We start from the raw sequence: 27,660 nt of genomic DNA on the forward strand, positions 1-27,660 counted from the left end.
ATAGGTGAAATTTTTTTGGAACCGAACTTTTTCTTGTGTTAATGGGAATAGGTTCAAAAGATCTACACTTTTAGGGAAAGAACTTAGCGATTGTAAATAGATTCAGTAGATGCACACTCTTGCATTCAGCAAACAATGGGGGAGAACAATCTTGTTTGAACTGGTTTATGAAGTAAACAAAATTTTCATCTTTTGTTGATTAATGTATGGTTTTGCAAGATTTTTGCATGTGTGGTTGTATCACAATGAAAATTGCAGGTCAGTGACAAGCAAGGAGACATATATGGACTATGGTCTAAGTCTTTTTCAGCCTTGTAGAAGATGATAAAAACTATGGCCTAAGTCTTTTTCAGCCAAGCAAGGAGACCTACATGGACTGGCTAAACATGAGAGAAGCAGGATCTGTCATCTATGTATCCTTTGGGAGTCTTGCTGAGCTTGGAGAGGAGCTTGGAGAGGAGCAGATGTCATGCATCTATGTATCAGTAGGATGTTTTATGACTCACTGTGGATGGAACTTGTTGATTAATGTATGATTTTGTAAGATTTTTGCATGTGTGGTTGTATCACAATGATAATTGCATGTTAGTGACAGTTGAAGATAATTAAAGAAGAGAAAAGGCAGATCAAGTTTCACCTGAACGAGGCAGATCAAGTTTCCCCTGAACAGCATAATCATGGAAAATATTCCTCACCCATGGAGCCAAAAATGGTTTCTTCTTAAGGACATGAGTCCTTGTAGAAGTTCATCACAAGGCCTGGATCTTCTTCATTCTATGCAAAAGCAGGATTGAGAGATACAGCAGAGAAGGAGAATAGAGCAAAGAAGTAGGAAGTAGAGAAACCCAGAAGGAATAGTTGGGTTTAAATGGTTATGTGCGTGTGATCTGAATCACATGGATAAGGTTATCCATCTGATAGGCTCCTTGTTTCAGTATCCAAGGAGAACTTAAAAAAGTAAAAGTGCTTCTTGGTCTGAGATTCCTTGCCGACACTTTTATTGATTTAAGGTTTATACATATACCAAGACAGTGGGCCCATGAGATTCTTTTTTTTAACTTTAACTTAACTTTCTCTTCCCTTTTTTTTTATTACTCTGACAGTCTTTCTTTCTCTGATTCTGTAGACCAGACAGTGAAAAGCATGTGAGGATACTATTTATACCTCTTCAACTGCTTTATTAGTCAAAATATTAGTTGTTTTCAAGGCCTTGATTTCACATGATACCATGTGCCGAGTGATGTGGAATGTGGTCCTCTCTAATCACAAATGTATAAAGCTAGGATAGTGGAACGTCTCTTTCAGGTTTCAATTCCAGTCCCACCCACCCTCCAATTTTAATCTCATTAAATTCCCTAACTTCTCTGAAGGAATATTTGTTTTTAAAAGTGAAGAAAATACTAGGAACTTTAAGCCATAGAGTCTTATTCTAGGGTAGATCTAAAATGACTACCCTTGGGTTGAGTATTTTGATTCTCAAGATTAATTCTTCAAGGAAGCACTTCCTATGTGATTCTTTAGTTATTTCTAATGAATCTGGAATCAAAATCATTACCAAACATGAAAAAGGATTTAAGAAAAGAGTAAAAACTACAAACAGTTAAGAGACAAAAAAATTTGAAACAATAATTGATAGGTTTCAGAAAGACATTAGATGGAGAGATGTCCAATTACTATAAAATCACTTCGACACCAACGCCCTAATTATCTCTTTTTATTACTCTGACACAGTCTCACTACTTACTTTCACATTGTTGTCTCATTGGTTTCTCATGTACAAATTTCATCGTTTTTAATTCTTACAATGGTAGTTAACCACTAATTAAGCACTCGAGCAGGGACTCCCAATCTTCAAATCACTATGATGAAGGTAGTTGGCCCCACCTACTCAAGTACATTTGGTCCCTTCTCTTGTATATTTACTCAGATGCATCACCCTTAGTTCTTCCCCTAAAGTTGAGTCTTGGTTATGGTTTGCCTCTTTGAATGAATGTTTCTCTATCAAGGGGCCATGTTTGTGCTATTACTTGTTAGCATTCCAGTTACTTTTATCTGGGCAAACACAAAACCTATTCTTCTGGCCTGGGTAACATAGGAGCAGCATTGGCAAATTCCATCTTATATTGTCAAATCTAAAGCTAATCCATATTACATATAATTCATATTCTCCCCAAAGGCAGACACAAAATCCATATCAATACATAAAGGTGCATTATTAGTCCCAAAAGAGTATCATTAAAAAAACTTTGAAACTTATAATTACCGCTTCAAAAGCAACACAACTATCACAGCCACTAAGACTATTAGAATATTAACCCTACATAGTAGTTTTTCTTCCAACTTCTCCATCCGCTTCAGTGCATTCTTTGTCTTGCGAAAGTCTTCCTTGATACTTTGTAAGTCTGGAATTCTTTCAACTACATTTGTTTGTGGGTTGTCACTGGGCACAGTCATTGCTCTTGGTCCTTGTACAGGTTCACACCAAGAGAAAAAATTATAGCCACCTCCTCCAGGATACTCTGTGCAACATTGGTATAGCCTGTTCGGATTGTCTGAAGACTGTGAAATTCTTACTGCTGCTCTTCTTCTACAAAAACACGTCAACTTCACATACATCAAGAAACCCTCATTGTTGTTATTCACACTGGTATTTGACATTGTTTATCTGCAAAATAAATAAAATAAACATCAATAGAATTGAAAATATCAATACAAATTATATCAATTTATCTGAGTAATGTAGTCTTTAAAGTTGGACAGCAATAGTATTCTTTTCATAGTATTCTTTAAAGTTGGACAACAATAAAGTTGGACAGTAATGGGATCTTTAAATTTATGTTTTCAAATAAGAGATCATTGTCATCAAGTAAAGAAGCTTCCTCACTATTCCATGCAATCCTCTCTGTATTGCACTTAAAATTAAGATGATTAAGAATAATGTAAGAGGGAAGAGATACAGATATGGAAGAAGATTGTCTGCCTCAGAAAGACCTCTTTAATTTGACATTTTAAACTGAATTATAGCCATCGAAGCTACCTGATCCTTTCACTTCAGAACATTGAGGTTTTGCATCAGCTGCATATGAATAGCTTGGAGGCCAGGGGGAGGGGAGAGGAAGTCTACTGGAGAGAATTGTACAATAACACATATACTCATATACCAGTACATGAAGACCAAGTCAGGGTGCATAATAAAATTCATGGTGTTAACAACTAGGATGTTGGAGAATGTGTGGCTCAATCACCAAATAGGCATAGTAATTCATCTTTTTTAATTATTAGAGACTGAAAGAGCTGAAAAAATAATTGTTTATTTATTAGGAAAGAAAACATATCTCATGACCATTCCTTGAAGTTTCTCTAACCATTGTTCCAATTGAACAGAATCCATCCAAATTTCTATGCATTTCATGCCTTTTCCTGCTGCATCTTCGAGTCTAATCAAATGAAACAAGTTTTTCATCATTCTTCCATATGAGGACAGATGCCCACCCAGCCTCTTTTGTTAATTCCATGAAACTACCATTGGTGATAAGAAGTGTATGACCATCTGTTGGTTTTAAATGGTCCAGTTCTTCCAAATAGGAGGGAAAAGGTTATGAGTTAGGATGTTGATCAAAATTCAAAGGAGAGCCACTTCAAGAGGATCAAAGCAAATAAGAATCTTCAAGCCATGGAATGGCTAGGATTTCTCTGTTCTTCACCCCATCCCCTCCCTCCACCCTTTTACAGATATGCCCCCTTGTTTCAGTTGCTTAGGAACCATGTTGTTTAGTGACAGTTCATAAGTTCATACTTGTGTGAACCTTTGAATAATTGATTTCACTACAAAAGAACAAGTGTAACCACAGTCATAGTAAGCTTTTTTCACTCTGTGGTTGAGGTTCTCATAGTTCTCCTCTCATCACATACTCTCACTTCACAAGTTTCTCATGACCTTCACCATGACCCAGAAGGATTCATCTTTACATTTTTTAGGTAAACAAAAATGATCCCTCACTATACAAGAGCCAGCCAATAAATATCGATACTGTGAACTAAATTCCTACTACATCCAGATGAGGTGAACCAAGCCTTTAGCCACCAAAATCGTGTTAACAGTGTTGTGAAACCCTATGGAATGAATGAAACATAATATACAGTACATAAAAAATTATCCGGTCACTTGGAAGTAAGGTGAAATAAAGAAGGAGAATCTACAAAGCAGGGGAATCTACAGTTATGGTTTCTTGTGTATGTTTAACACTAAACATCAAAATGATTAGATTATTATACAATACAAATGGACATCCAATAATCCAGAACACAAAAATCTTGATTGAACAGTTTAATGGTACCCTAGGTCAATAGTTCACTTACAATTTCTTGTTTTCCCTTTCTGCAGATGGATGATGATGAATTGCTGCAAGTAATGGTCGTCGGAGAAGAAATCACAGGACTTTATTCTCAACAAAGTTGGAAGAAATCGCCGGAGATGAAATCGGCCACGGTGGTTCTGTTCTTCGCGCTCCAACGGGAAGAATGTGGTCTTGCCCTAGCAATTTTTCCCTAAAAATTACTAAGAGGGTAAAATCGACATTTTCTACTTTGGGCGATACTAAGAGGGTAAAATCGACATTTTAGCTTTGGGGTGTAACCCTGCTTAACGTCAGGGGGAAGGTTGCCATTTTGACCAAGTTTGGTAAGTTTATGACATATTGGATACTTACAGGGGGTGTCCGTGAAATTTTCCCTATAATTTATCTCAAAACAATTGGAAAAATATCACCATATCATCAATGAAACTAGGATGAAGAGAGCTACAGAAGAAAATTTGCAAGTGTTTGGGGAAATAGTTTGGAACACCCAACCTTTGGGATAGCCTGCAAAAATGAGGAATTTCTACTTGGGGTGCAAATTTGGCCCTGACAGCCCTGGCCCGCCCTGAGCCCTAATAGGCCTGGATTGAGATACCCTGGCCCTGAGGGCGGGTTAGGATTGGGAATTTCTGGCCCTGAGTTAGGGCCAGGGTTGAGGCCTTAGGCCGAGCATGGCCCGACCAAACCCGAACGTGTCTTTTTCTTCCTGTTCTTATTCTTATTTCTTTTTTTTGTTCTTCTTTTTGGTCTTGCTCTTCCTCTTCTTTCTTTCTTTTTCTTCTTCATCTGGAGCCACCTCAATTTACGATGTCAGACCACCAACCTGATCAAAATTTTCTTCTTTCTTTATTTCTTCTTCTTCCCAGCCTAGCAAACCCATGCATCTCCCTTCCACCCCATCATGGTCAGGGCCAATCAGGGTCAGCCCAGTGCAACCCTGAGGGCGGGTCAAGGTTGAATTTTTCTAGTCCCGAGTCAGGGTTGGGCCGGGTCTGGCCCAGCTAAGGGGACTCAGGGTTGGACTGGGATTTTAAAAGGCCCGGCCCAACCCAACCCTGTTGCCGCGCTAATTTCTACTATGTAGTTCAAAATTCACATCCATAAGAACTTACTTGAGTTAAGCTCCGCCTATACCACAATAGTAACTAAAGCAAGATTAACCAAACAGGCTTTATGATACCATCATCTAGATTTCAATTGATACCAGACATCCCTAAATAGTAGAAGAAATTCTCTACAAAGACACGATGCCCATAAGAACTGTTTTTTTCATAAACAAAACCAGTCCTTTTTTAGAGGGCCTTTCTTTGTGTAAACAGAAATTGGCCTACTTGAATTGAATTCCAAAAGTTTGTAGAACCTCTTAAACCTAACATTCCAAGCCTGGATCACTTTGGTTTGGCCTAGGTTCCAATCGAAGGGTTGCCTTGTCATCTATGCTCTTAATTTCTATGAAGTAGTATCATGCCAACAATGAGCCTGAGCTAATTAGCTTTTATTGCCAAGTTTTTCCAGGATCCACACCACGAAGCCAGAAATACAAAAGGCATCTTTTATAATAGAAGCTTCAATGCAAACATGAGATACATCTCCAATAACCCTATACACAACATATGTGGAAAGAAATACATTGATTCGTGTACCAGAATCTGTTTCTTTCAACAGAATACTAGCATTTCCAATAGGCACTTACAATATGAACTCACTCGGCATTGAAATGCAACTGGAAGTACCTCTCTACTTTCAGCTGCAACAACAATGTTAACAAATTTTTCTATTCAAAATCTATACTGATCGAAAAACAATCAAATCGATATACTTATAACCTAAATGCAGATCATAGTTAATTGAACCTCGAGCTGTTTCTCCTTCCCCACCACGTCTTTTTTTTGTCAACACTTCCTGCGTCACTTCCAAGCTTCTGCAGTATCGACTTTGTCTCCCGTAATCTTGATGCATAATCCTTCTTCCATGTTTCAAAAGACTGCTTCAACCTCCTTAACTCTTGGTCTGGGTTTATACCAGACTCTGACTGTCCCGACTTCACTTCCACTAAGAACTTAGCATCGTCACTGAATACCTGCGTCCGCTGCTCAAATTCTTCTGCCATCCGATTGAGAACACTGAAACCTGCACTCATTTCTCTGCCTAAAAACCGTGAACCAGATCCCACCCCATTGCTCTCCGGGCCCCTGTTATTGTCACTTCCAAGATCTGAGCTGTAACCACTGGCTGAAGCATCAGACAATCTTGCGGCATCATCAACCGCAAGGCTCTTCTTTGCAATGGACAAACTGGACTGTAGGGATCCCATCTGTTTCTGCCATACTTCTTCCATTGACTTCATCTTTACCTCATACTCAGACCACCGACTCTCATACTGCTGGAGCCGTTGGTGGAGGATGTCATTTTCCTCTTCCTTTTCTCTCAGAGCAGCTTCAGCCTTCAAAACTCTACGCTGTAGCTCTGCAAGGACTGATGCCTTTACCAATACCTCATCTGCTTCAGAACCCTGTTAGGATACTCAAGCTAGTTTAGCATGATGAAAGTGAGCAATAATGTGAACGAAAAGAAGAGATGAGATTAGTATAGTAATCCATTTTGCATACGATGACCTGAGAAAAGATGAAGTGCAACATTAAGACGACAAGAAGTTGTGGGATGCTGCTAGCACAAAGAATTATAAACTCATTCATTGCCAGAGCAATGTTTTTCTAAAACCAAATGTACCTACCATCCAATACAGACATGAAGCCTAGGACAATGATTTTCATACCAACGGGATGATTCTGACATCCAATACATCTATTCCTTTTCAAGGAAAGTAAATAGGGTCAAGGGTTTTATCAGGTTCATCTGATGCAGAAAAAATAGCACAGGTCGATGAAGAGTAATGCATCTCACAAACAACATACAGGATGAAAATTGCATCTCTGCCTGACCAATTACTCCCTTGTCAGATTATATAGATTCTGAGTTCAGCCAAAGGGGGGAAGAAAAAAAAGAAAAAAAAAAATCTTTGTATCCATTCGTAGTTAAATGATATTCGATGTTTGAGAAATAAAGATAGTAGTCCTTTCTCCTCCCCCCACCCCCAGGGGGGAAAAAAAAATTTTGAAGCCGGTACTTTTAACCATATATACAGAAAACAAGGTTTCAAATATCAGGATTGGATTGGGTGGATCAGCATGCAAATACCTCGCAGTACTGGTTAAAAATCAAGTGGGGTTGGGCTGGATGGGCACAGTCTGATCCCACCTCCAATAGTGAGTTTTAAATCTTTGGTTTAAAAGTCAGCCAGGAGTAACCACCCCAACATCAAGCGATAAGATACTGTAGAAGTGCAAAAATGTAGTCTGAGCACCACAAGGATGTCACTGAGGCAAGTTCATTGCAGTAAAATATCAATGGTATAGGGTACCTTTGTGCCTTCAAATTTCTTGGTTGAGTTAAGTAAATCTACATCTCCAGAACACCTTCTAACAAGCCAGCCTCGAATAACTGCAAAATGTTTTAGCAGGGTCAAGAAATATACATTTTATTGGGAAAATTTATATATGTACACAATAAGCAGTTTCATATCTACTCCTTGGAAGAAAATAAGCCTCTTGAAATTTAGACCCTCAAATTGTATACAATGGAAGTAAGGCATATTGAAAAAAAACATCTAATTGTTTGAATATTTGATCATAGGATGATTTTAGAGCCCCCCCCCCCAACAAAAAAAATATAATAATAATAATAATAAAAATAAACCTCGTCTAGTTTCTCTCTGCATATGGTAAAAGTACTCTTGACAGCACATCAAGGTAGCTTAGCCAACGGCCCCATGGATTGGGGACGTGTTAATGCAGTCACAGGCAACACCAGGGCCTGTATTAGTTGCATTTGTTTATGAGCTTTAGTTTTAAGTAATTTTCTTTGTAGAGGACCCAACATAAGGTGCAAAGTTTATGTCCATAGGGGTACATGAATTTAGTCTTTAAATTTAGTATTCTAGTGTGTGGGTCCCTCTTAGTCTTGGGGGTTAAGTAGTTAAAGTCTAGTAGTTCATTCTTGTCAAGTTGCTTCATTTATTAATCAGTGTCAAGATAAGTTCAGGAGTTTTAAGTCCAGTAGAATTCTTATCTTCTGATTTTATAAAGAGACGTAACTCCACATCGGTTGTTCAATTTTGTTTAGTAGAATATTTTATTAGAAGTGTACGAAGATACTCTTCTTATCCCATCTCTTTTCGCTGTTGCATTCTTCTCTTCTCTTCTATTTTCTCTACTTCTTTCTACTGTAGGTCTGCTCAGGTGCTGAACTGCAGAACAAGCAAGTCAGACTCGTCGATTAGAATCTCCTGCTAATCCAGAAGTTCAAGATCTGAAGCTAAAATTAGTATTGTATTCTGATCTGTTTTCTAAATCTAATATTCTATTATTCTGTTTCTGTTATCACTTCCTTTCTGATTTCCCATCAGAAAACTATTTTTTGTCTTCATTCTGTTAATCCTTCTTATCTATTATCTCTTTCTCTTTTTTGTTCCCTCTTTCTTTTCACCATCATAGCCTAATGGCATATCAGAACCAGCAACCTTTTCAGCCCCTGGTTTTACACGACATATCTCAGATCTGGGGCAATGGTGCAGCCAATCAATCATTGATTCTTAATCTGCGATTAGGGTTGGCTGGCTGCATCACATGTGGAATCTCATATTCTCACTATTTATGCTCTTATTAAAAAAAAGTTTCTCTAATCAATATTACACACTAGTGTAATATTACTCAAAAGTTGACAATGCCACATGTCAGGAGAGTGCTTTGAAAATCAAAAATCATTTTTGGCTTGATAAAAAAACTCCCATCGGTTGAAAGCTAAGCATCATCTCGATTAAACTAATCAAGGTCCAAAACAATGAAATAAAAAGGATAATGGTGCCAAACCATGACTGCTATTCAACATGTGTCAATGAAACTGTTAAGTGTCTATCTAGGTATACAGTATCACCTAATTCTTTAGAAAATAATTTCAATATTTTACAGTAAAACAAATGCAAAATTGACTTGACATTACTAAATATCATTTTAAAAAAATATGTTGGTCCAGAAATAGTGAAAGTTCTGTATTGTGGGAATATCGATATTGCTCAAGACCATGGGTGCTACTTGTATACAGCATTCAACAATCTAATTTCAGAAATTGCACTATTTAACAATTGATATGGCTGTTCTTAAAACGTTGATAACTACTGGCAACCCCAGAATACAGGAAATATCTTACCTGACTGTATCAACACTGATGCCTCACGAATATTCATGTAACTTTTCCTAGCAACTTTTCCTTTTATCTGCTTTTGGATAATCACAGCAGCTCTATGCCTTTTTACTAAGGTCTCATACTCCTTTCTGGTTTTCTCACCCCGAACAACTGCAAAGTTACAGCTGCATATTTATTACCAAAACTGGAAATAGAGAACTCTAAGTTAACAGTATTCCATTTAATTGACCATTCCATGGGTTGAGTTGAATGGTATTCTATGTGGGTCGGGCACCCTTACAACTTGCCATATGTTTCACGATGAGGGATCACTAGTAAAAATATCAGTATGAGTGGATGATTCCAATTTTCAACCATGCACTGTTTGGTCATTTATTTCTTACAGCCAATGAGAATTTAAATGGAGTTTCACAAAGTTCCAAAAGGGAGTATTCAGATTAGATGGTCAACATATAAAAAAAGTGTATTTATGTAGTCTTTAAGGTGAGACCTCCTTATTCGTAGGTCCTGATCCCTTAAATATGTGACATATGGCATGTTCTCGGGCCACAAGACCTGTGTTCAAATCCTGTAGACCCAGACCTGAAATATTCTTTTCTTTTTAAAGTCTTCAAAGTTTGAAAAGAAAGTTGGGAACCACAAACATGACTGCAGTGTGGAGATTCCTTTTCTGAACTCCTTGACATAAGAGCGAGCCTGGTGACCTCTGAAGCAGCTCTGGACCCGTAAAATGCCATGGAGCGTACGATTTCTAGTATCCTCAAGCACACCAATCTATAACGTAAAATGATCAGCATTAAAATAAGCATATAGTGGGGGGGGGGGATTAAATAAAAGGAGAAATGGACATTTTCTTAACATCTTTCCCAATTCTGGGCCAAATTGCATAAACTACACACAAGAATGTGTGACTCTTAGATGAGGCAAAAATAACTGAAAGTAAATATCCTTATTCACGAAGGGGGTGGCAGAACACCAGTTCTGCCAGGGGCAGGCTGTAGGCAACACTGGGAGGCTTTAACTGCCACGTGGCAGTGTATTTGGTGCTCAATTTTTAGCCTCAGGTAGGTCCACCAACCCTATCCATTTGTAAAATTTCAATAGAAATGAACTCTTACACATGGCAAAAATATGGTAAAAGCATGGGTAGAAAGTAAAAAATAGATGTGGAAAGGAGCAATATACAAGTTCAACAGTTCAAAAAACATGCGAAAAATCTAATACAAGGCAGGGCCATATGGTTGAGTTGTGTGAAATTTGACATGTGACCGATCAAGAGGGTAATCTATCAAACCAACAGGTCAGATTGGCTACAGGGACCCACCCATGGATAAATACAACCGCCAGTGTTGCCTGCGCTGGCAAAACAAACATTCTCTGATACTTTTGCCTTTTTTTAATGGCTAGAATTGATCAAGGACAGAAATAGAAATTTACTTCCCAACATGCTCAGTGTCACATTTGTTAGTCAGGCAGTGCCCATGAAACTTAGTTTCACATAATAACAAGAGTGGAAGATGATGGACCAGCAACAAAAAGCTAAGCTACATTGATCACCCAAAGCATCAGAGAACTTTGACTTTCATAGCTTATTTCTATGCAGAAGATTTGTGAAAACACTAATAAATAATAACTTTTTTGCAGGCTTCAGCTCAAACAGAAATGCATGGATGTGTTGGTTTCATAATGAAGTATGACTAGTCAGGACATCTTTCATACTATAGAAGCCAGATTCAACAAAGCAAAGAAGCATTTACAAATCACGGAGTACAACAATACCCACAATATCATGGCTCCCACCTTGACATAACCCAGGCTGAGCATCTCGCTCTGGATGTTACCATATTTATCAGCTTTTGTCTAAAAGATATATGAAACTGCTCTTTTTTTCTAGGACTATGTTATACCTAATGAATGGCATAAGTCAAGAAATCTAAATGCATATTATATATATAACAACAGTTTAGTTTGGACAAAGAGGATAAGAAGTATTATCCTACCTGCCCTGTTCGGAAAAATAATTTTGTGTAGCCCACTTGATACATCTCTGGCAGAATATTGAACTGGTGTAGAATTGCAACTGAAACGCTTAATGGATCTTGAGACGCAACACTCTCGAGAAGAAGAAAACCGTATCTGGTGTGAGGTTCAAAACAACCAGCAGGGGTGGGGAATCTCAGAATCTTGCAAAATACATACTTTGGGAGAGATTGTTACAAAAAGAACAGAGAAGATCTAACTAGAAAGCAACCTTCTTGCGAATTTTTGGTGAGACATCCTAGTAGGGTAGCCTGATCTTGATATACGAACCACCTCGAGGACTCCACAACATCTTAGCTGCTGCAATACAAGTCCCTGTTCATAGATTCCAGGACGTTGCAAATTGTTGGGCTTGATACAGCGAATGAAGTGAGGTGTTGTGTTCCCAAGCCGTTGCATTAGTTGGAAAAGTTGACCCTAAAAAAAATATACAAGTTAATAATGACAAGCACAGGAAGGCATATGGGAACCCTAAATTTGAGCAAGGCGGGTCTCAACTTACAAGTTCAATTTTTTAACATAAATTGTAAAGGAAATTCTTGAGAATGCTATAAGGCTCAAAAAAGATAAATAGTATGGATGGAAACAACAATCTCTGCAGTAGCTGGCACCTTTTTCAAGAAGTGCCAAAAGATTAATATGTTGCAGCAGCAGCCATTGCAATAATTGCTATTATTTATCATTACTCATTGACTATTTGGGCGTTAACTGCCGGGGTAAACACATTAAAATGGTAATCACAACAGCTATTTCAGACCACAGAGTTCATGCACAAAGCATCATAGCCAATCACAACATGAAGAATCATATAGAATACTTCTCCTCTTTTACATTTCCTCATGTTTTTTATTCATAAAGTGATTATGGATTATGTGAAACTTTAAAGTCAAGTCCAGGCACAAGAAAGAAACTAAATCGTATTTTACCTTAAACTTTGTTGCAACACTTAACTTCTGGGAATCAGCTCCACCCGATTTATATATAGGACCCACCACTGGTTTCTCAGACTGCATAAGCATATTGGATGCAAATATCTGAGGGAGTCGGCATGTGCAAGATGACAGAAGCTGAATAGAGTCCAAGTGCAATAGATCCCTGTTCTTCTCTAAGAACCCAATTGTATCATATGTAACCTGAGTACAGAAGCGAATAAACTTCAAATCATTAGGTAGCAAGAACACATAGAAATGCAAAAACAAAAATATATGCCAGAGAACAAGATGATCCACAGAAGGCAGCATGGTGCACCAGGTGGACATGCATGGGTGCATGATCCAACCGTACAATATTCGGAGCATTAACTCTCAGTGACTTGCTCATCACCATAACATAGAGGTGTGCATATTAAAAGAGAACGAAGGATAGGAAACAGTCCAGTTGCATCGTTTTGTTTGGACACAGAAAGCTTATGGTTTTTCAGCCAGATTGCATTCCTCACAGTTAGAACATGGTCAGAGTAAGTTACAGCCAAGGTATGGACAATGTGCAGGTTCATGACAGCAACAAGATACGTGGATCATAGTTATCAAGGCATCGCCATGGCGTCCAGGCTCCTTGGTCGCCTTGGACGCCTTGCCACCATGCCAGTGTCGCCTTGATTTTTGACCCTCTAAAATGCCGTCACCTTGCCACCTTGATAACTATGACATGGATATACAAGTCCAGAACAGGATCAAGTAAGTTGAGTGATGAGATGATTCAGTTCACATGCTGCTAATCCAGGGGTCTGATTCAGATTGGACAACTTTTAATCCAACCTGACCCTATCAATTGAAACTAATAACGGCATACATGTCAAAATTCAATGTGATAGATCACTGCCATTTGTATTTATAGGTTCTACCACAAATTCCCTCCATGTTCTTCAAAACAAGAGGGTTTGTTAATGGACAAGTGACAACCTCTCCTGCAAAATGGAGGACAGTGAAAGCACTGTCTCGTTCTCCTCTGAAGCAAGAATTAGAGTTCAGATGCCGCTTCAGCTTGTCAGAAAATGTCAAGTCGGTGCCATTTGGGAAAGTAGACTCCTCATCCAACAGAGACAGTAAACCCAACGGTTTCTGGATGAACAATCAGAAAAACAGTTCAAGAGTTAAAATCATAAATTAATAGTTAACTGGAAATTAATTCAACACATACAACAATAGAAATATGTCCTAAAAGTAAGCAGTGGAACTATCAATTGATTATATTAAGAAAGCAATGGAACTATGATTTGATTATATAATCTTCCTTCTGATTTCCACTGGAACACAAAATTGTTTATGAGAGAGAAGAAAGTTTGCAGCATTCTTGTTTAACAAACTGAATTGAAAGCATAAGAAGATGAGGGGTGGTGTGAAGTTGTAGTGGGCTGAGCGGAAGATAATAGGAACACCAATAATAGTTACTGATCAGAAGTTTACGACATAAAAATACAAAAACTTAAATAAGCCACCAAATCAGTCAAATAACTTCTTATTAACCAGGAGGAATTGGCACATTCTGCTGTAAGGTGGTAATGAAACATCTCTTTGAATGGAGCTTACCAGAACCTTTCCCAAACTCTGATCATTGCTTGCTAGTGACAATGATATCATAACATAATGTCCAGGAAATTAGGGATAATTTAATGAATATAAGATGTCTACTGAAGCTTAATCAAGGTTTCAGAGCTTGTTCCAGGTATTCGTCTTTTCAGCTTTTCTTATAACTTGTTATTTTCTGCAATTTTGTTTTCTTGGAGGGATGGACAAATGGATCTCCCTCTTCTTAGTCAACATACAATAATGTGCAAATTTTAGTGCCAGTAGTGTGACCAGCTGTTCCTTCTGGTGCTACGGAGGAAAATTAATCTGATATTCCATAAAACACAACTAACCATACGTGGTTGTCTGAAAAGTGAAAAAGATCAAAATTGGACAAATGGTACACACATTGACAACATCCAAACAATTCCAAGCTAACTGCCAAACATGCGGAATCAATTGAAAGTTTTCCATTGTTCATGCGAAAAATCATTTGACACATTGAAAGATTCTTCATGTTTTCCAAAGAACAAGAGGGGTAGGGGTTTCCCTTTCCCTGCGCTGTCTAAGAAATTCAATTTTGGAAGATGTCATCAAGATAATAATGGTTATTTTGTCTTGGGGATTTTGGTGCATACTGGAGGAACTTGGAAACCCTTGAACAGATGCAAAGGAACTAAACCTATGGCAACCGAAAAATTAGGGACTGGTAGTCCTTAGAAAATTTAGGCTGTTGCTTCCAGTATGAACATCTTCCTCTTCAACACCATATTTCCTTGGTAAACTATTTTCTACTAATGCCAACAAATAAATTAATCAACTGTAGTACCATGAATAATTAATGAATGACATACCTTCTCAAACAGATTTAGACAGTCTTGGTTGTCTTCAAAGTCAACCTTTGCCCAGTCTATGCCATCTTGGATATATTCCTGAAACGATGAATCCATGTTATTGATCAATAACAATAAACTCATAACTACGTTTTACGCGCGATATTCATAACAATGACCCTCTGTTAACTAACTTCCAAGGGATTTTGTTTATCAATAATGCCACAAGACATTAACTTTTATATAGTTTTTAATAACCAAAAGGGCAAAAATAAATAAAAGGAATATCTTAGTAAGAAGAAAACGCCACAAGATAATAATTTTTATATAGTTTTTAATAACTAAAAGGGCAAAAATAAATAAAAGGAATACCTTAGCAAGAAGAAAACCTACCATAGGTATCCAGATATTAATATTGGATCTTGGATAATAAGTCCAATCCAGTCCTAATCAAATCCAGGTTGCATTGGTCAATCCACTTTGCAGAAGAAACTGATCTTGCAAGTGGATTGGATGATCCCCAATGTATTACATGCAACAGACCCATCTGATTCAATCCCAGGTCAGGTAATCCTGATTAGGATTGACCTCAAAACCTTGATAGAGCAGGGTGTAAATAACTCAAGACCATGTATTCCATACTTGAACTATCCCAAAAGTAACAGGTTCATATTTTATCAAGTCCAGAACCACGTATGATATATTTAATAGTAGACCCAATTGATTGGGTATCTTACACATTTATTAATTAGGTATCAAACATCAAAATTTCAGTTGCATAATAGGAAAGCAAAGAAAATAAGAAAATTACTAAAAAAAATAAAATATACACATTCATCCTTAATTTTTCATAAATTTCATGTATTTTTAAACTTACCAGAAACCTAATAATTGATCCAGTAACCTAATCAGGTACCAATGCATGGATCGAGACCTAATCCACTACCATTGATGCCCCTAAATTATTGGGGATGGCACAAAATATAACATGTATTGTGAGTTTAGACAATGTATAAAACAAATCATATAGAAAAAAGGTTAAATTTTCTGTCGTGAAGGAAGGATTCTAATAAATAGGGAATACCTATTCTAATTAATAATGAATTACAGCATCCATAAAAATTTAGACACTGTTAAATTAAGTTTATTAGTTTTCAGTACAAAACTGAGTTGGCTACTTGAGAATATAATTTGGCAATAGAGGTTATTACTGTAAAATTATAGAAAGAGGGTTACTGTAATTGTTTAACATGAGAAAAAATGAATAGGATAAGCAATAAAGTTTGATTGTTGCAGCCAAAACTGCATCACCATATTACCAGTATTTAAAAGTTGGATATAAAAAGACAGTAGGAAAGCAGTGAAAGAATTATAACACAGAAAAACAGAAAAGATAGTTTCTTTTCCAGAATTTTCTGACCTTCTCTAGACAAATGCATTTTAGGTATATAAAAAGAGTTTAAGTTAAGGAGAAAAATTCATAGACCAGACCCTACAGGACTAGGGAAATATGCATTTGAACCGTAATGCATCACCCTATGAAAGAAATGTCTGAAGTTGAAAGTTGCATCACAGTAAGAGTATCAAAGCTAACTACGACTACAAAACCAATTCAGTTAACAATCAACTAATCAAGTTTTTTCAGGAATATTTTGAAGGAAATCTATTTTCCAGAAACATCATACTCAAGATGATACGTTAATATATCTTCTTATCCAAAAGAAAAGGCCAGCCCCCTACCTCCTGCTCTAACTTGAACAAGTGGCGATTGAAGTGTTGCTGCAATCTCTCATTTGCATAATTTATGCAGAACTGCTCAAAACTATTTTTCTGTAAAGAAAACGGTAAAATAAGCACTAGGAATATTTCAAAGCCATAAATACATTGAATGATTCAAAAAGCAAGCATAAGAGAAATATACATCGAATGATTCAAAGCCATAGATGTCAAGAATGCTGATGGATCTGCCTGTACGCCGCTTTCCTACTTCCAGTGATTTGTTGATTTGGTCAACCAGCCACTCAAACAAGCAAGCATAGATTGATTTGGCCATTGCATCTTTTGTGTCAATTGCCTAAAACAAGGAAAATTGGATAAAGAATTTTAGGATTCCAACACAACCCAGAAGAAACCAGACTTACCGTAACACAACTCATGAGGACAGTCTGGCAAAATGCATACATTTGAAAGTATGGCACACACTCAATGGTGTGTGACCTGCCTGTTGATGTCACTCTTGTCAGGTGGCTGTATTAAATATTCATTTTATCCTATTCTTTGGAAAGTCAAGAAAAAATATGTAGTCTAGAGAATTCTGTCAGGAATGATCTAATAAGTTTGGATTCAGTACAAAAGATTTCCATGAGGAACCCACCAAGTGGAGGATCAATCTCCATGCACATGGTCCACATGGAGTTTGGCGACTGGTAAAATATTAAAAGTCTGTAATAAGATAGCCATAGATTTGCCTCGTAAAGTTTATGTTACCTGAGATAGTGTAAGCTTTTGGACAATATTATCATTCCCAATTCTCATTTTGCGAGTTGACAAAGCTAGACTTAGTGCATCAACAGTACAACCAATCAATTGGGCAACTGTGTTTAGACCTGAAAATTAAAATTCCAATTAAGGGGACATGAAAACAACTGCTCATCAAATTATGCATCATGCATGTCAGAAATAAAGTAGGAGGTAAGAGAAGAAAACCAAGGGTTATAGTTATACATCTTTCTTAGCAAACTTTGAAGTGTCTTACAGTAAAGTAGTAAACACTATAACTGCTTTTAGTATCCCCAAATCAACAGAGGGATCGCCCTACTTTTGAAGAATTGGAGATAAAGAGATATATTGATTAACAACAAATATTCATTACTTCATGTGGGGAAAAAAAAAAACAGCAATTGAGTTATTTATTGGTAAACTAGAAAATAGGTCATGGGTTACCAGTTGTGTGGCAAGCCAACAAGGTCTCCCTGATGTGGAACCAGGCCATTAGCGGATGTAGTTCTTTGGGTTTATTTTTGTGTTGCTTCCACTTGTGGAACATGGAGGGGAGTGATTGTATTTTTCATGCAGCTAATAATGCAATTCTTTAGGAGTTATTTGGTATTTAAATTAATTTACAACTTTAATAAAACTATTTTTAAATTAATTCTTCAGAGATATTTGGTATTTAAATTAATTTACTATTTTAATAAAATCATTTTTACTCTTTTTAATATTTACAGATCTTAGATTTTTAGACAGTTGCAATTAACTAAAAATAAGTCTGTATATAATTTTGGACCCAGTTTTATGCATGGGCCATGTACATAGTTGTCAAAGCACCTGAGCGCACTAGGCACCTAGGTGACAAGGCGCCGCCTAGGCATAGAAACCATATCAATGCAATATGATATTTGACCTAATATGAGAAAAACATCATATAATAACAAAACATAGTATATAATATAAGCATATTCATCAAAAATCAAAACAATAAACCAAAGCGTTGGAGAGGCATGGAAGCAAGGCAACCAAGGCAACCAATGTGACCAGGGCGCATGGATGCCAAGGCGGCCACCTAAGTGACGCCTTGACAAAAACGACGTAAAGTGTCAAAACATTTATATAATATGAGCATATTCATTATATGTTCCTCTGTGAATTGGCATACCCAATAATACCAGAAAATGGACAACAATAGTGGAGGTAATCATCTATATACCCAAGGATTTTATATATTGCAGTTCAAAAATTTGGCATACACAAACTGATAATAGGGTAGGGGTATCAAAACGTGGGACGAACAAGTGAAACCAGACCGACCCGCCGAAATAGCCCGAACCAAACTGAGGCTTATTGGACCGGCTTCAGATTGGGGTATTGTGGAACCAACTGAAAACCACACCGAACATGGAAAAACAGACTGAAACCGAACCTAAACCAATACCAACCCGAAAATCATTAAAAACAATATTTTTTTCCCCATAATTATGTATATGTATACATGGAAAACCGAACCCGATAACAAAACGATAAGAGGAAACCCAAAATAAACCGAATCCAAACCAAACCAAAACCCAATAAGAGAAAACCAAATAAACCAAATCCAAACCAAACCAATACCGCGAAACCAACCCTTCCCTTATCGGTTTGGTTTCAGGTTCACCCATTCTCACACCGAAAACGATTGACACCCCTATGATAGGGTTAGAAACAGAATCTATTTCATACAATATTAAAAAAATAATAATAAAAAACTGTACACTCAGGCGTTTTCCCAGGACACAAGGTGGGCAAGGCGTGTTGTTGCCTTGGCCCAAAAAATCCATCCAGACGCCTAGGTGATGCCTTGACAACTATGGAGTATATAAACAGTCGGCTCATCGGCCGCTTTGTCCAATAGGGGAGAGCAATGTTATTGCCCACTCCCCTCTCTCCCCCATCTGACGGTTGAAGCCTTGGACCATGGTCATGTAAGTACATGTTCGTGCACAAAACCTTTTGCCTAAAATTTTCCATAAGTTTCTGTATGCAAGTCGTGGGGTTCCTTCATATGTTATAGGGAGTTTAGTTTCTATCCGAGTTGTATTAAGTGAGTCAATAAGTCTTGTTAGAAGTTTCTATTTTAATCTTTCCATTTTTTTTTGTAACTCACAAACACATAATAATCCCCACTGTTTTAGTGGAATTGATTAATAAGATTTGAGTCAGTTTCAGTGAGGTGTCTCACGTGTGTCCAGCAGGTGACCAAGGGAAATGTTTCACCTCTTCTTTTCTATCCTCTATGGATCTTGCTTCATTTCTCCTACCTTCATTCTACTCATACCCTATATCATGTCTAGAACCGTAGTTTACTTCTATAAATCTTCCATTCTTTGGTTAGTACCTAATATATACAAACCTTGATCTCTCTCTCTCTCTCTCTCTCTCTCTCTCTCTCTCTCTCTCTCTCTCTCTCTCTCTTTCTCTCTCTCTCTCTCCCTAGGGTCCTTCCAAGCACCATTCGATTGAAATAGGTGCAAAAAACGGAAACTGTAGGCTGTTCTACATTACTCCCATCGTTTTTTTTTTAAGGATTATAACCTTCACATAGAATTTAAGCTTTTTTTTATATTGCCTAGAAGTACAAAATAAGAAAAAAGGATATCCAGTAACTGGTTGATTTGAGAATGGTTAGTCAACCTCCCATCAGAAATTAACCAATTTCACCTTATTGCGATGGAGAACTCAGTAGTCAAGTTGTTTAACTAGTCATGAGTCATAGATGCTGTTTAGCCAACACAATGCTTAATTGTGGGGACCAGCTTAACCCAATTTCTACTAAATCAGGCCCTCGCGGTTGGATCAAGCAAGTGCAGCCTGTCAAGGATTTAGGCACAATTCTTCAACTTGACCAAATGATTTTCTACTGCTCATAGAAAGTAGTGTGAAGAAAGTTCTGGTTTAACCTTTAGGCTCAGTATTCTAAGCAGTTTGTTGCAGACCATCTTAGACTTCCTAGGAATCTGGAGAAGAGTTTTTAACTACTTTCAATCCTAGGAGTTTAGTCTGTAGAGAATATTCACATAACTATTGAAAGGAGCATGGTAATGAAGGCATCATCTCATGTTCAGTTGAGAAGAGAAAGAATGGAGAATGATTTGGCTTGTCAATGATGACAGAGGCCATTCTTATTTATAATAAGGACAAGGGTTACAAATAAGGTATGATAGCTAGGGCTTAGTCATAGCACAATCACAGCCCTTAGCCCACATACAATGAATCTAGACGGTTACAATAACCTTTATTCTTAACACTCCCCCTCAAGTTGGTGCATAAATATCCCTCATGCCCAACTTGAATACAACAAGACGGAATGACTTAGAAGTCAGACCCTTTGTGAATCAGCTAGTTGGTTCTCAGTAGTGACAAATGGTATGCAAATTAGGCCTTCTTCGAGCTTCTCTTTGATGAAGTGGCGATCCAGCTTAATATGTTTGGTCCTATCATGCTGAACTGGATTATGGGTGATACTAATTGCAACTTTATTGCCACAGTAGAGCCTCGTAGGTCCCTCAAATGTCTCTCTTAGATCTCTAAGAAGCATTCTTAACCAAATCAACTCACATACCCCTTGTGCCATTGCCTGGTATTCAACTTCTGCACTAGACCTGGATACAACTGACTGTTTCTTGCTACGCCATGTAACCAGATTTCCACCTAGGAATGTACAACACCCAGAAGCATAGTAATCAAGGCGGGAAGGCGACCATGGCGTTTTAGAGGGTCAAAATTCAAGACGACACCGCCATGGCAACAAGGCGCCCGCCATGGCGCCCAAGGTGTCCAAGCCTCCAAGGCAACCAAGGAGCCTAGATGCCATGGCATCGCCATGGCGACGCCTTGATAACTATGCCCAGAAGTGGAACGTCGATCATCAATGGAACCTGCCCAATCAGCATCATTAAAGGATTCCAACTTCAGATTGTTGTTATTGGAAAATAGAAGACCTTTCCGTGGTGCTGACTTTAAGTACCGTAGAATCCGATAAATGGCCTTGAGATGAGGGGACTTCGGATCATGTAGAAATTGGCTAACAATCCCTACAACATAGGAGATGTCTAGTCTAGTATGAGAGAGATATATCAGTCTTCCTACGAGACATTGATATATTTCCTTATAAATTGAATAACCACCTACGTAGCTGAGTTGGTGATTGACTTCAATAGGGGAATCTAGAGGCTTACACCCAAGCATACTTGTCTATTCAAGAAGGTCCAAAACATACTTCCTTTGGGAAATGAAAATGTCTTCGGTAGAACGGGCAATTTCAATCCCTAAGAAGAACCTGAGCTGTCCAAGATCCTTGGTTTCAAATTTTGCTGCCAACTGAGCCTTTAATAAGGAAATCTCTGCATCATCGTTGCCTGTTATAACTATATCATCGACATATACAATAAGTGCAGTGACTTTACCGTCCTTGTGTTTGACAAACAAGGTGTCATCACTAATCAGCATGGCTCTATTTGTATCCAAAACTTCTGCATAGCTTTATGGAAACGGCCAAACCAAACCCGAGGATACTGTTTAAGGTCATAAAGGGATTTCCGTAGTCTATACACTTTTCCAACTGCGATTGCTGAAGCAAAACCTGGAGGGATGTCCATGTAGACCCCTTCTTCCAAATACCATTAAGGAGGCATTTTTAACATCTAGTAGCTAAAGATTCCATTCAACGTTCGTGGCACAAGATAGTAAAGCACGAACAGAGTTCATTTTAGCAACAGGAGCAAACATGTCCTGATAATCAATGTCGTATGTCTGAGTATATCCCTTGGCAATCAATCTTGCCTTGTACCTCTCAATAGTACCGTTTGCTTTCTATTTGATGGCAAAAACCCATTTGCACCTACTGGTTTTTGTTTTCCTTCCATACGAGGAACCAGCTCCCAAGTATCATTCTTCTTCAAGGCCTGCATTTCTTCTACCATAGTATCTTTCCATTTTGGGTCTGTAATAGCTTCTTTCCAGCCCTATGGGATAGATATAAAGGATAACAAAGAGACAAAAGCACGATAGGAAGGAGATAAATATTTAAAAGAGACAAAGTTAGAAATAGGGTGTAAGATACAAGATCTGACACCTTTCCTGATAGCAATAAGAAGGTCATCATCCGATGGAGAAGAGAGATTATTATATGTAAGAACAGCCTCTGTCATCTCTAACAAGCCAAACTATTCTCCAATCTTTCTCTTCGCAACTTGGTATCAAAGCAGGGAGGTCAAGTGTTCGACTCCTGGGAAGTGCATCGGAAGAGTTTTCCCGATATTTCTTCTCCCTCAGTGCCATGCGAAGGAAAATGCCGTGTGAGCTCCATGTGCAAGGACCATCAGATATTGGCCTACACGTGCGGGGAAGTGTTGATATATACATTGATGTTGCCTTTCCCTAAAACTTCGAGCTTTTAGGTGAAACAATAGCTAACATGTTCTTTGGTACACCATATAAAGGTAGTTTGGTGCCCATTCCATGTTGGGGATCATTCTAGCCCCTGGTTGACCTAAGTCCTAGTTGGAGACCCCGATTTCCAAACAAAGAAAGGACTCTAGAACCCACCATTGTTAATGTCTGGGCCAGCAACAGACTTATGGCCCTGTGTTATGTTTGTCTAGATTGCCTCTCCTGTATCATAAGGGTTAGCTAACTTCACTTGGCTCAATCTTTTAATAAAAGTTGAAGTTGATATAAATTATTGAATAGGGCACCAAGCTACCTTAATAGGTTATAATTGAGCTGAACACCTTCTCAAGCGTTATTACTTTTTTTTTCTTTTTTTTTTTTTTGATAAATTTCTCAAGTGCAATTTTAATATATGGTCAAACCCTCAAGATATTTGCTTTTAACATCCATCCAAAAACCTACTTTCTGCTAGTAGATGTTATCTTATGTTACAGTCATAGATTGGAAGTTTATTGTTGGCTTTTCATTGGACATGAGGAGTCAGATCTAAAAGGCCACTAACCAGAAACAGGCTATTTGCTTCAAAGATGTGTGATGGAAACAAATAATAAGACTGACACCAACTTCATGCCTTCATGTTATAAACAAGGTTCTAAAACTCGGGTTTCAACCAGCCAGAAATCAAGAGGTATGGTCGAAACCTGTGATTTGTTCCCAGGCAGCTCGATCTGGTGGTTTCGAGCTCCAGAAATGCTTTTTTCGATCTGATTTGTTGTATAAAGCTTATTTTTGACATTCTAAACGCAAAGCATGAACTATTTTCATCAATAACAAAAACACTAAAAAAAGTACTTGTGGTTTTTTACCCAAGTTTACTAGTGTACGCACAGTGTACTGAGAGTCATAGTTGTCAATTTCATTTACTTAAGATATTATTCATAAGTAAGCAAATACCCCTTATTTGAATCTAATGAAAATAATTAAAAAATAAAATTCCAAAAGGATAAAAAGTCAACCACCCAGTTCAAGAACAAAAACTGGATTTTTCGGCGGTAGGTGAAATTTTCAACTTTCTAATGCTGGGGTTTTTCTCAAATCTATAAATTCCATCAATCTTAATATGGTACATTGCTAAAAACCAAAAGTGCGGTAAAATATTCATTTGTTCTGATGTCTAAAAAATTATTTTCATTCAGAGCCATTTTGACAGCATTCGCGGGCACCAAATTAACTTTGACTAGAACATAACCCCTTCAATATAAATCAGATTTAAGCAATCTTAGATTTGCTAGAAAGCTTTGTATTGATAGTTTTCAAACAAATCCAAGATTGCTTAAATCTGATTTATGTTGAAGGAGTTATGTTCCGGTCAAAGTAATTTGGTGCGAGCGCATGCTATCAAAATGGCTCTGATTGAAAATAATTTTTTAGACATCAAAATAAATGAATATTTTACCGCACTTTTGGTTTTTAACAATGTTTTACCATATTAAGATTTATGGAATTTATAGATTTGAGGGAAAAAAAAAACCAGCATTAGAAGGTTGAAAATTTCACCTAAAGTCTAAAATCCAATTTTTATTCTTGAACTGGGGGGTTGACTTTTTATCCTTTTGGAATTCGATTTTTTAACTATTTTTATTAGATTCAAATAGGGGTATTTGCTTATTTAAGAATAATATCTTAAATAAATGAATTACAATTTCATTTCCTTAAATGATATTAGGCATAAATAAGTGTCTAGTATGGTTTCTGGTATAAATAACTAAAATAAGTGTCCGGCCTAGTTTCCAGCCAGGTTTCCTCAAGTTTCAATGGGGATAAGTGACACTTATATAGGTATTCAGGTCGAAACTAGTGAAATATGGTCGAAACCAGTCGAAACCCACCGAAACCATAATTTTTAAAACTCCCTGCTTAACTCGTCTTGGTTTCTTGCGGAACCGATATATCTCAGTGGTTTCGGTCGGTTGCAACCGAGTTCTTTTTCCATGGTTATAAACACATTATCAGGGCTGTTCTCATCATTAAATGTGGGAGGGGTATCAGGCCTGTTCTCATCATTAAGTGTGGGAGGGCCAAAATTAAACTATTATCTAAGATTCATCTCATTAATTAATGATAATTGACAAGCTAGAATTTTTTTTTTCAACTTTTAATAGCCAGAGTCAATCATGAAGGCATAATGAGATGTTCTCTATCTATGGTCCACCAAAACCAGGCTCTATTTTCGACCTCATCAACCAATACATGCCTTTAACCTTCATAAGTATAAGGAATCACATCCACCTGGAACCCTATTAACAACTATTCAGATCAGCAAACACAATAAAGATTAATCCACATTAAAAGAAGGTTAAGAATCAGCTATCATAACCTAAAGACATGCTCATTCTAGCTTCAAAGATTTTTACCTTCATCTACTGCAGCTTCGACATGGTTTTCATTATCAATCACATTAAAAGAGATGTTGCCCAACCACAAAACAGCAGCAAGCATGGCAAAAACAGTATGCTGATCCTCTTTACTAATATGAACAATATCCATAGCTTCCTGAAATAGGAATAGAAGGGCGTTGAGCACAACACCATACAAAGAAATTAGGAGACCAAAATTCCTTTCAAAGAAGTTTAATCTAAAAGGACATAGATCATTAGTTTAAGTACCATAACAATGCGAAACCTTTCAACATCATCCACCCCAGAAATAGAAAAGCAACTGCTCTGGCTCAAATACTTGTACTCATTTGCATTCTTTAAATTCAACTTCTCTGTGATTCAACACAAAAAAGGGGGACATAGAAAATTAATGTGATTAAAGTACACATGAAAAGCAAAAGAAATCTTACTGTATCAAAAAAAGATTACAAATTTTCTAACGTATAAAAGTTCATGTCACTCAACATTAGTTTCAACAATGACATGAGGGAAGGCAGACAACATTACTATTTACAAGTTGCCAGTATCTCCCAAGTGTTTTGACCCAGGAGGGGGGAGGCAAATTAGAACTTAATCTATTCTAAGACAACAAAAGTGAGTAGATGATTTTCAGACTCCAGTTATTGGTCTAGGTTCAGCCTAAAAACCTGGAAAATTCAGTAACAAATGCTTCAAGAATCCCATTCATTACAGCACTGGTGATTCTAAATTTTTTAAGTAGCCAAAACTGTAGTTATGCTATCCTATTAAACTTCAGAACCTTTGAACAAGATGTGCTAGATCATAATTGAAATGCTAAACGATACACTATCATGACTGAGATCTCGTGATTTTCAGCTCAACTCAATAAATCCTTATCCCAACATACTTGCGATCAACTATAGGAGTCTCATTACCCCAATCTATATCTCTTTTTGCCTTCTCCTCGTCACTTAGAATATCGAACTTGCATCATAGCACTCCTCATCCAACTTGCATCATCGCACTCCTCACCATTTCAGCTCTTAGTCTTTGCTGCAAATGACTGAATCATATCAAAAAAACTTTCCCTTGTATAACTATTAGTCACTTAATGCTACCCCTAAGTTCCTTGAGATTTATTTCTGATTCTATCATCTCAAATCCTCACCTCGCTCTTTGTAAAATAATTCCACACTGACTAAATTGGGACCATGGATCACTTCATATACCAATTGGGCCTCTCCACCAAATAGCTTAAGTCTTTTGGGTGGATAATTCAACACTCACCTAAAATCATTCCATGTTGGAATGAATTTTTTTTAATCCCAGAACTCCAGGACCCTGGGCAGCTTCATAATGTTTATTAAATCAAAATGAGAAAAGGAAATACAAGGGGCAGACGTCCAGCCTTACCCAAATCCAAGAACAAGAAGACAAGTTAAAAAGAACATAAAATAGAACTCACTCATTACAAAGAAACCCGATTCTTCCCAACTGCAGTTTGTCTTCGAATGCATTCTCTTGCTACTGTAGGTAACTCTGAAAATGAACAGTTTGTTGATCTCACAACTAACACTTTTTCCCCCTCGCTTTTGTTATGTAAGAGTTTTATTAAAACTCGAGATCATGTTAGACATACAAATTGAGTGGAGGGAAGCTCCAAGCCCAAGGGGGGGGGGAAGAAAGAGGAAAAAAGAATTGAAATTCCCCCCGCCGTCAAACAACTGACCCAAACAAAAAAGCCCTCTATACGTCCTACCTCACACCACCTCTCACATAAAATAAGAACAACATCCAAACAGCTCTTTCCTGCCACAGATCTTCCCTCCCACCCTGCCTCATCTGCCGCCCACTGCACTAACTATGAAAGTTTTCTTCTTTGCCCCTTTCCCCTGCCTAGTGCCCAGCCGGTTGTTGCATAGTGCATATGTGCCCCCCCCCCCCGACAATATTATTTTTTGCACATGAACAACAACCAAGGTTCGAAAACTCGGGTCTCGATGCCAACTCGGATCCTTGAAAAACCGAGTCGAGTCGAGTTCTCGTCGAGTTGGTGCACTTTTTTTTTTCCGACTCGAAGCCTCATCTCGGTGGGTTTTAGACCTAGCTTGAGTCTGAAACTTGGTATTTAACCTATTTTAGGTCATTTAAACATAATGGCACTATCAGATTTTGCAAAAACAAAGTCCAAATAGGAGTTTCACTTAGTGGGAAAGCAGGACAGACACTTACTTATGCTAAAAACCAAGACAGACACAGGACAAACACACTGAATTAAGTTTGACTGGTACATAACTCCTTCAATATAAATCAGATTTAAGCAATCTTGGACTTGTTG

The 27,660-nt window shown here is 37.6% G+C and overlaps 1 protein-coding gene across 2 annotated transcripts in view; it reads right to left on the reverse strand.

The window, feature by feature from the left end:
- Positions 1-5,894: 5,894 nt before the first annotated feature.
- LOC122663971 (myosin-1-like) overlaps positions 5,895-27,660 on the reverse strand; it is a 34,516-nt gene continuing 12,750 nt past the window's right edge. For both annotated transcript variants that reach the window (XM_043859642.1, XM_043859641.1), the window contains 14 exons: positions 25,590-25,693; positions 25,338-25,476; positions 17,488-17,606; positions 16,922-17,074; positions 16,741-16,830; positions 15,022-15,099; positions 13,562-13,720; positions 12,587-12,793; positions 11,872-12,077; positions 11,621-11,756; positions 10,265-10,394; positions 9,624-9,770; positions 7,780-7,859; positions 5,895-6,870 (listed from right to left, as the gene is read on the reverse strand). In XM_043859642.1, the coding sequence (XP_043715577.1) occupies positions 6,202-6,870; positions 7,780-7,859; positions 9,624-9,770; positions 10,265-10,394; positions 11,621-11,756; positions 11,872-12,077; positions 12,587-12,793; positions 13,562-13,720; positions 15,022-15,099; positions 16,741-16,830; positions 16,922-17,074; positions 17,488-17,606; positions 25,338-25,476; positions 25,590-25,693 (2,417 nt within the window). In that variant the 3' untranslated portion in view covers positions 5,895-6,201. The remainder of the gene's footprint in view (positions 6,871-7,779; positions 7,860-9,623; positions 9,771-10,264; positions 10,395-11,620; positions 11,757-11,871; positions 12,078-12,586; positions 12,794-13,561; positions 13,721-15,021; positions 15,100-16,740; positions 16,831-16,921; positions 17,075-17,487; positions 17,607-25,337; positions 25,477-25,589; positions 25,694-27,660) is intronic.

The sequence above is a fragment of the Telopea speciosissima genome, chromosome 6 (genome assembly GCF_018873765.1).
Source record: "Telopea speciosissima isolate NSW1024214 ecotype Mountain lineage chromosome 6, Tspe_v1, whole genome shotgun sequence".
Classification (NCBI taxonomy): Eukaryota; Viridiplantae; Streptophyta; class Magnoliopsida; order Proteales; family Proteaceae; genus Telopea; species Telopea speciosissima.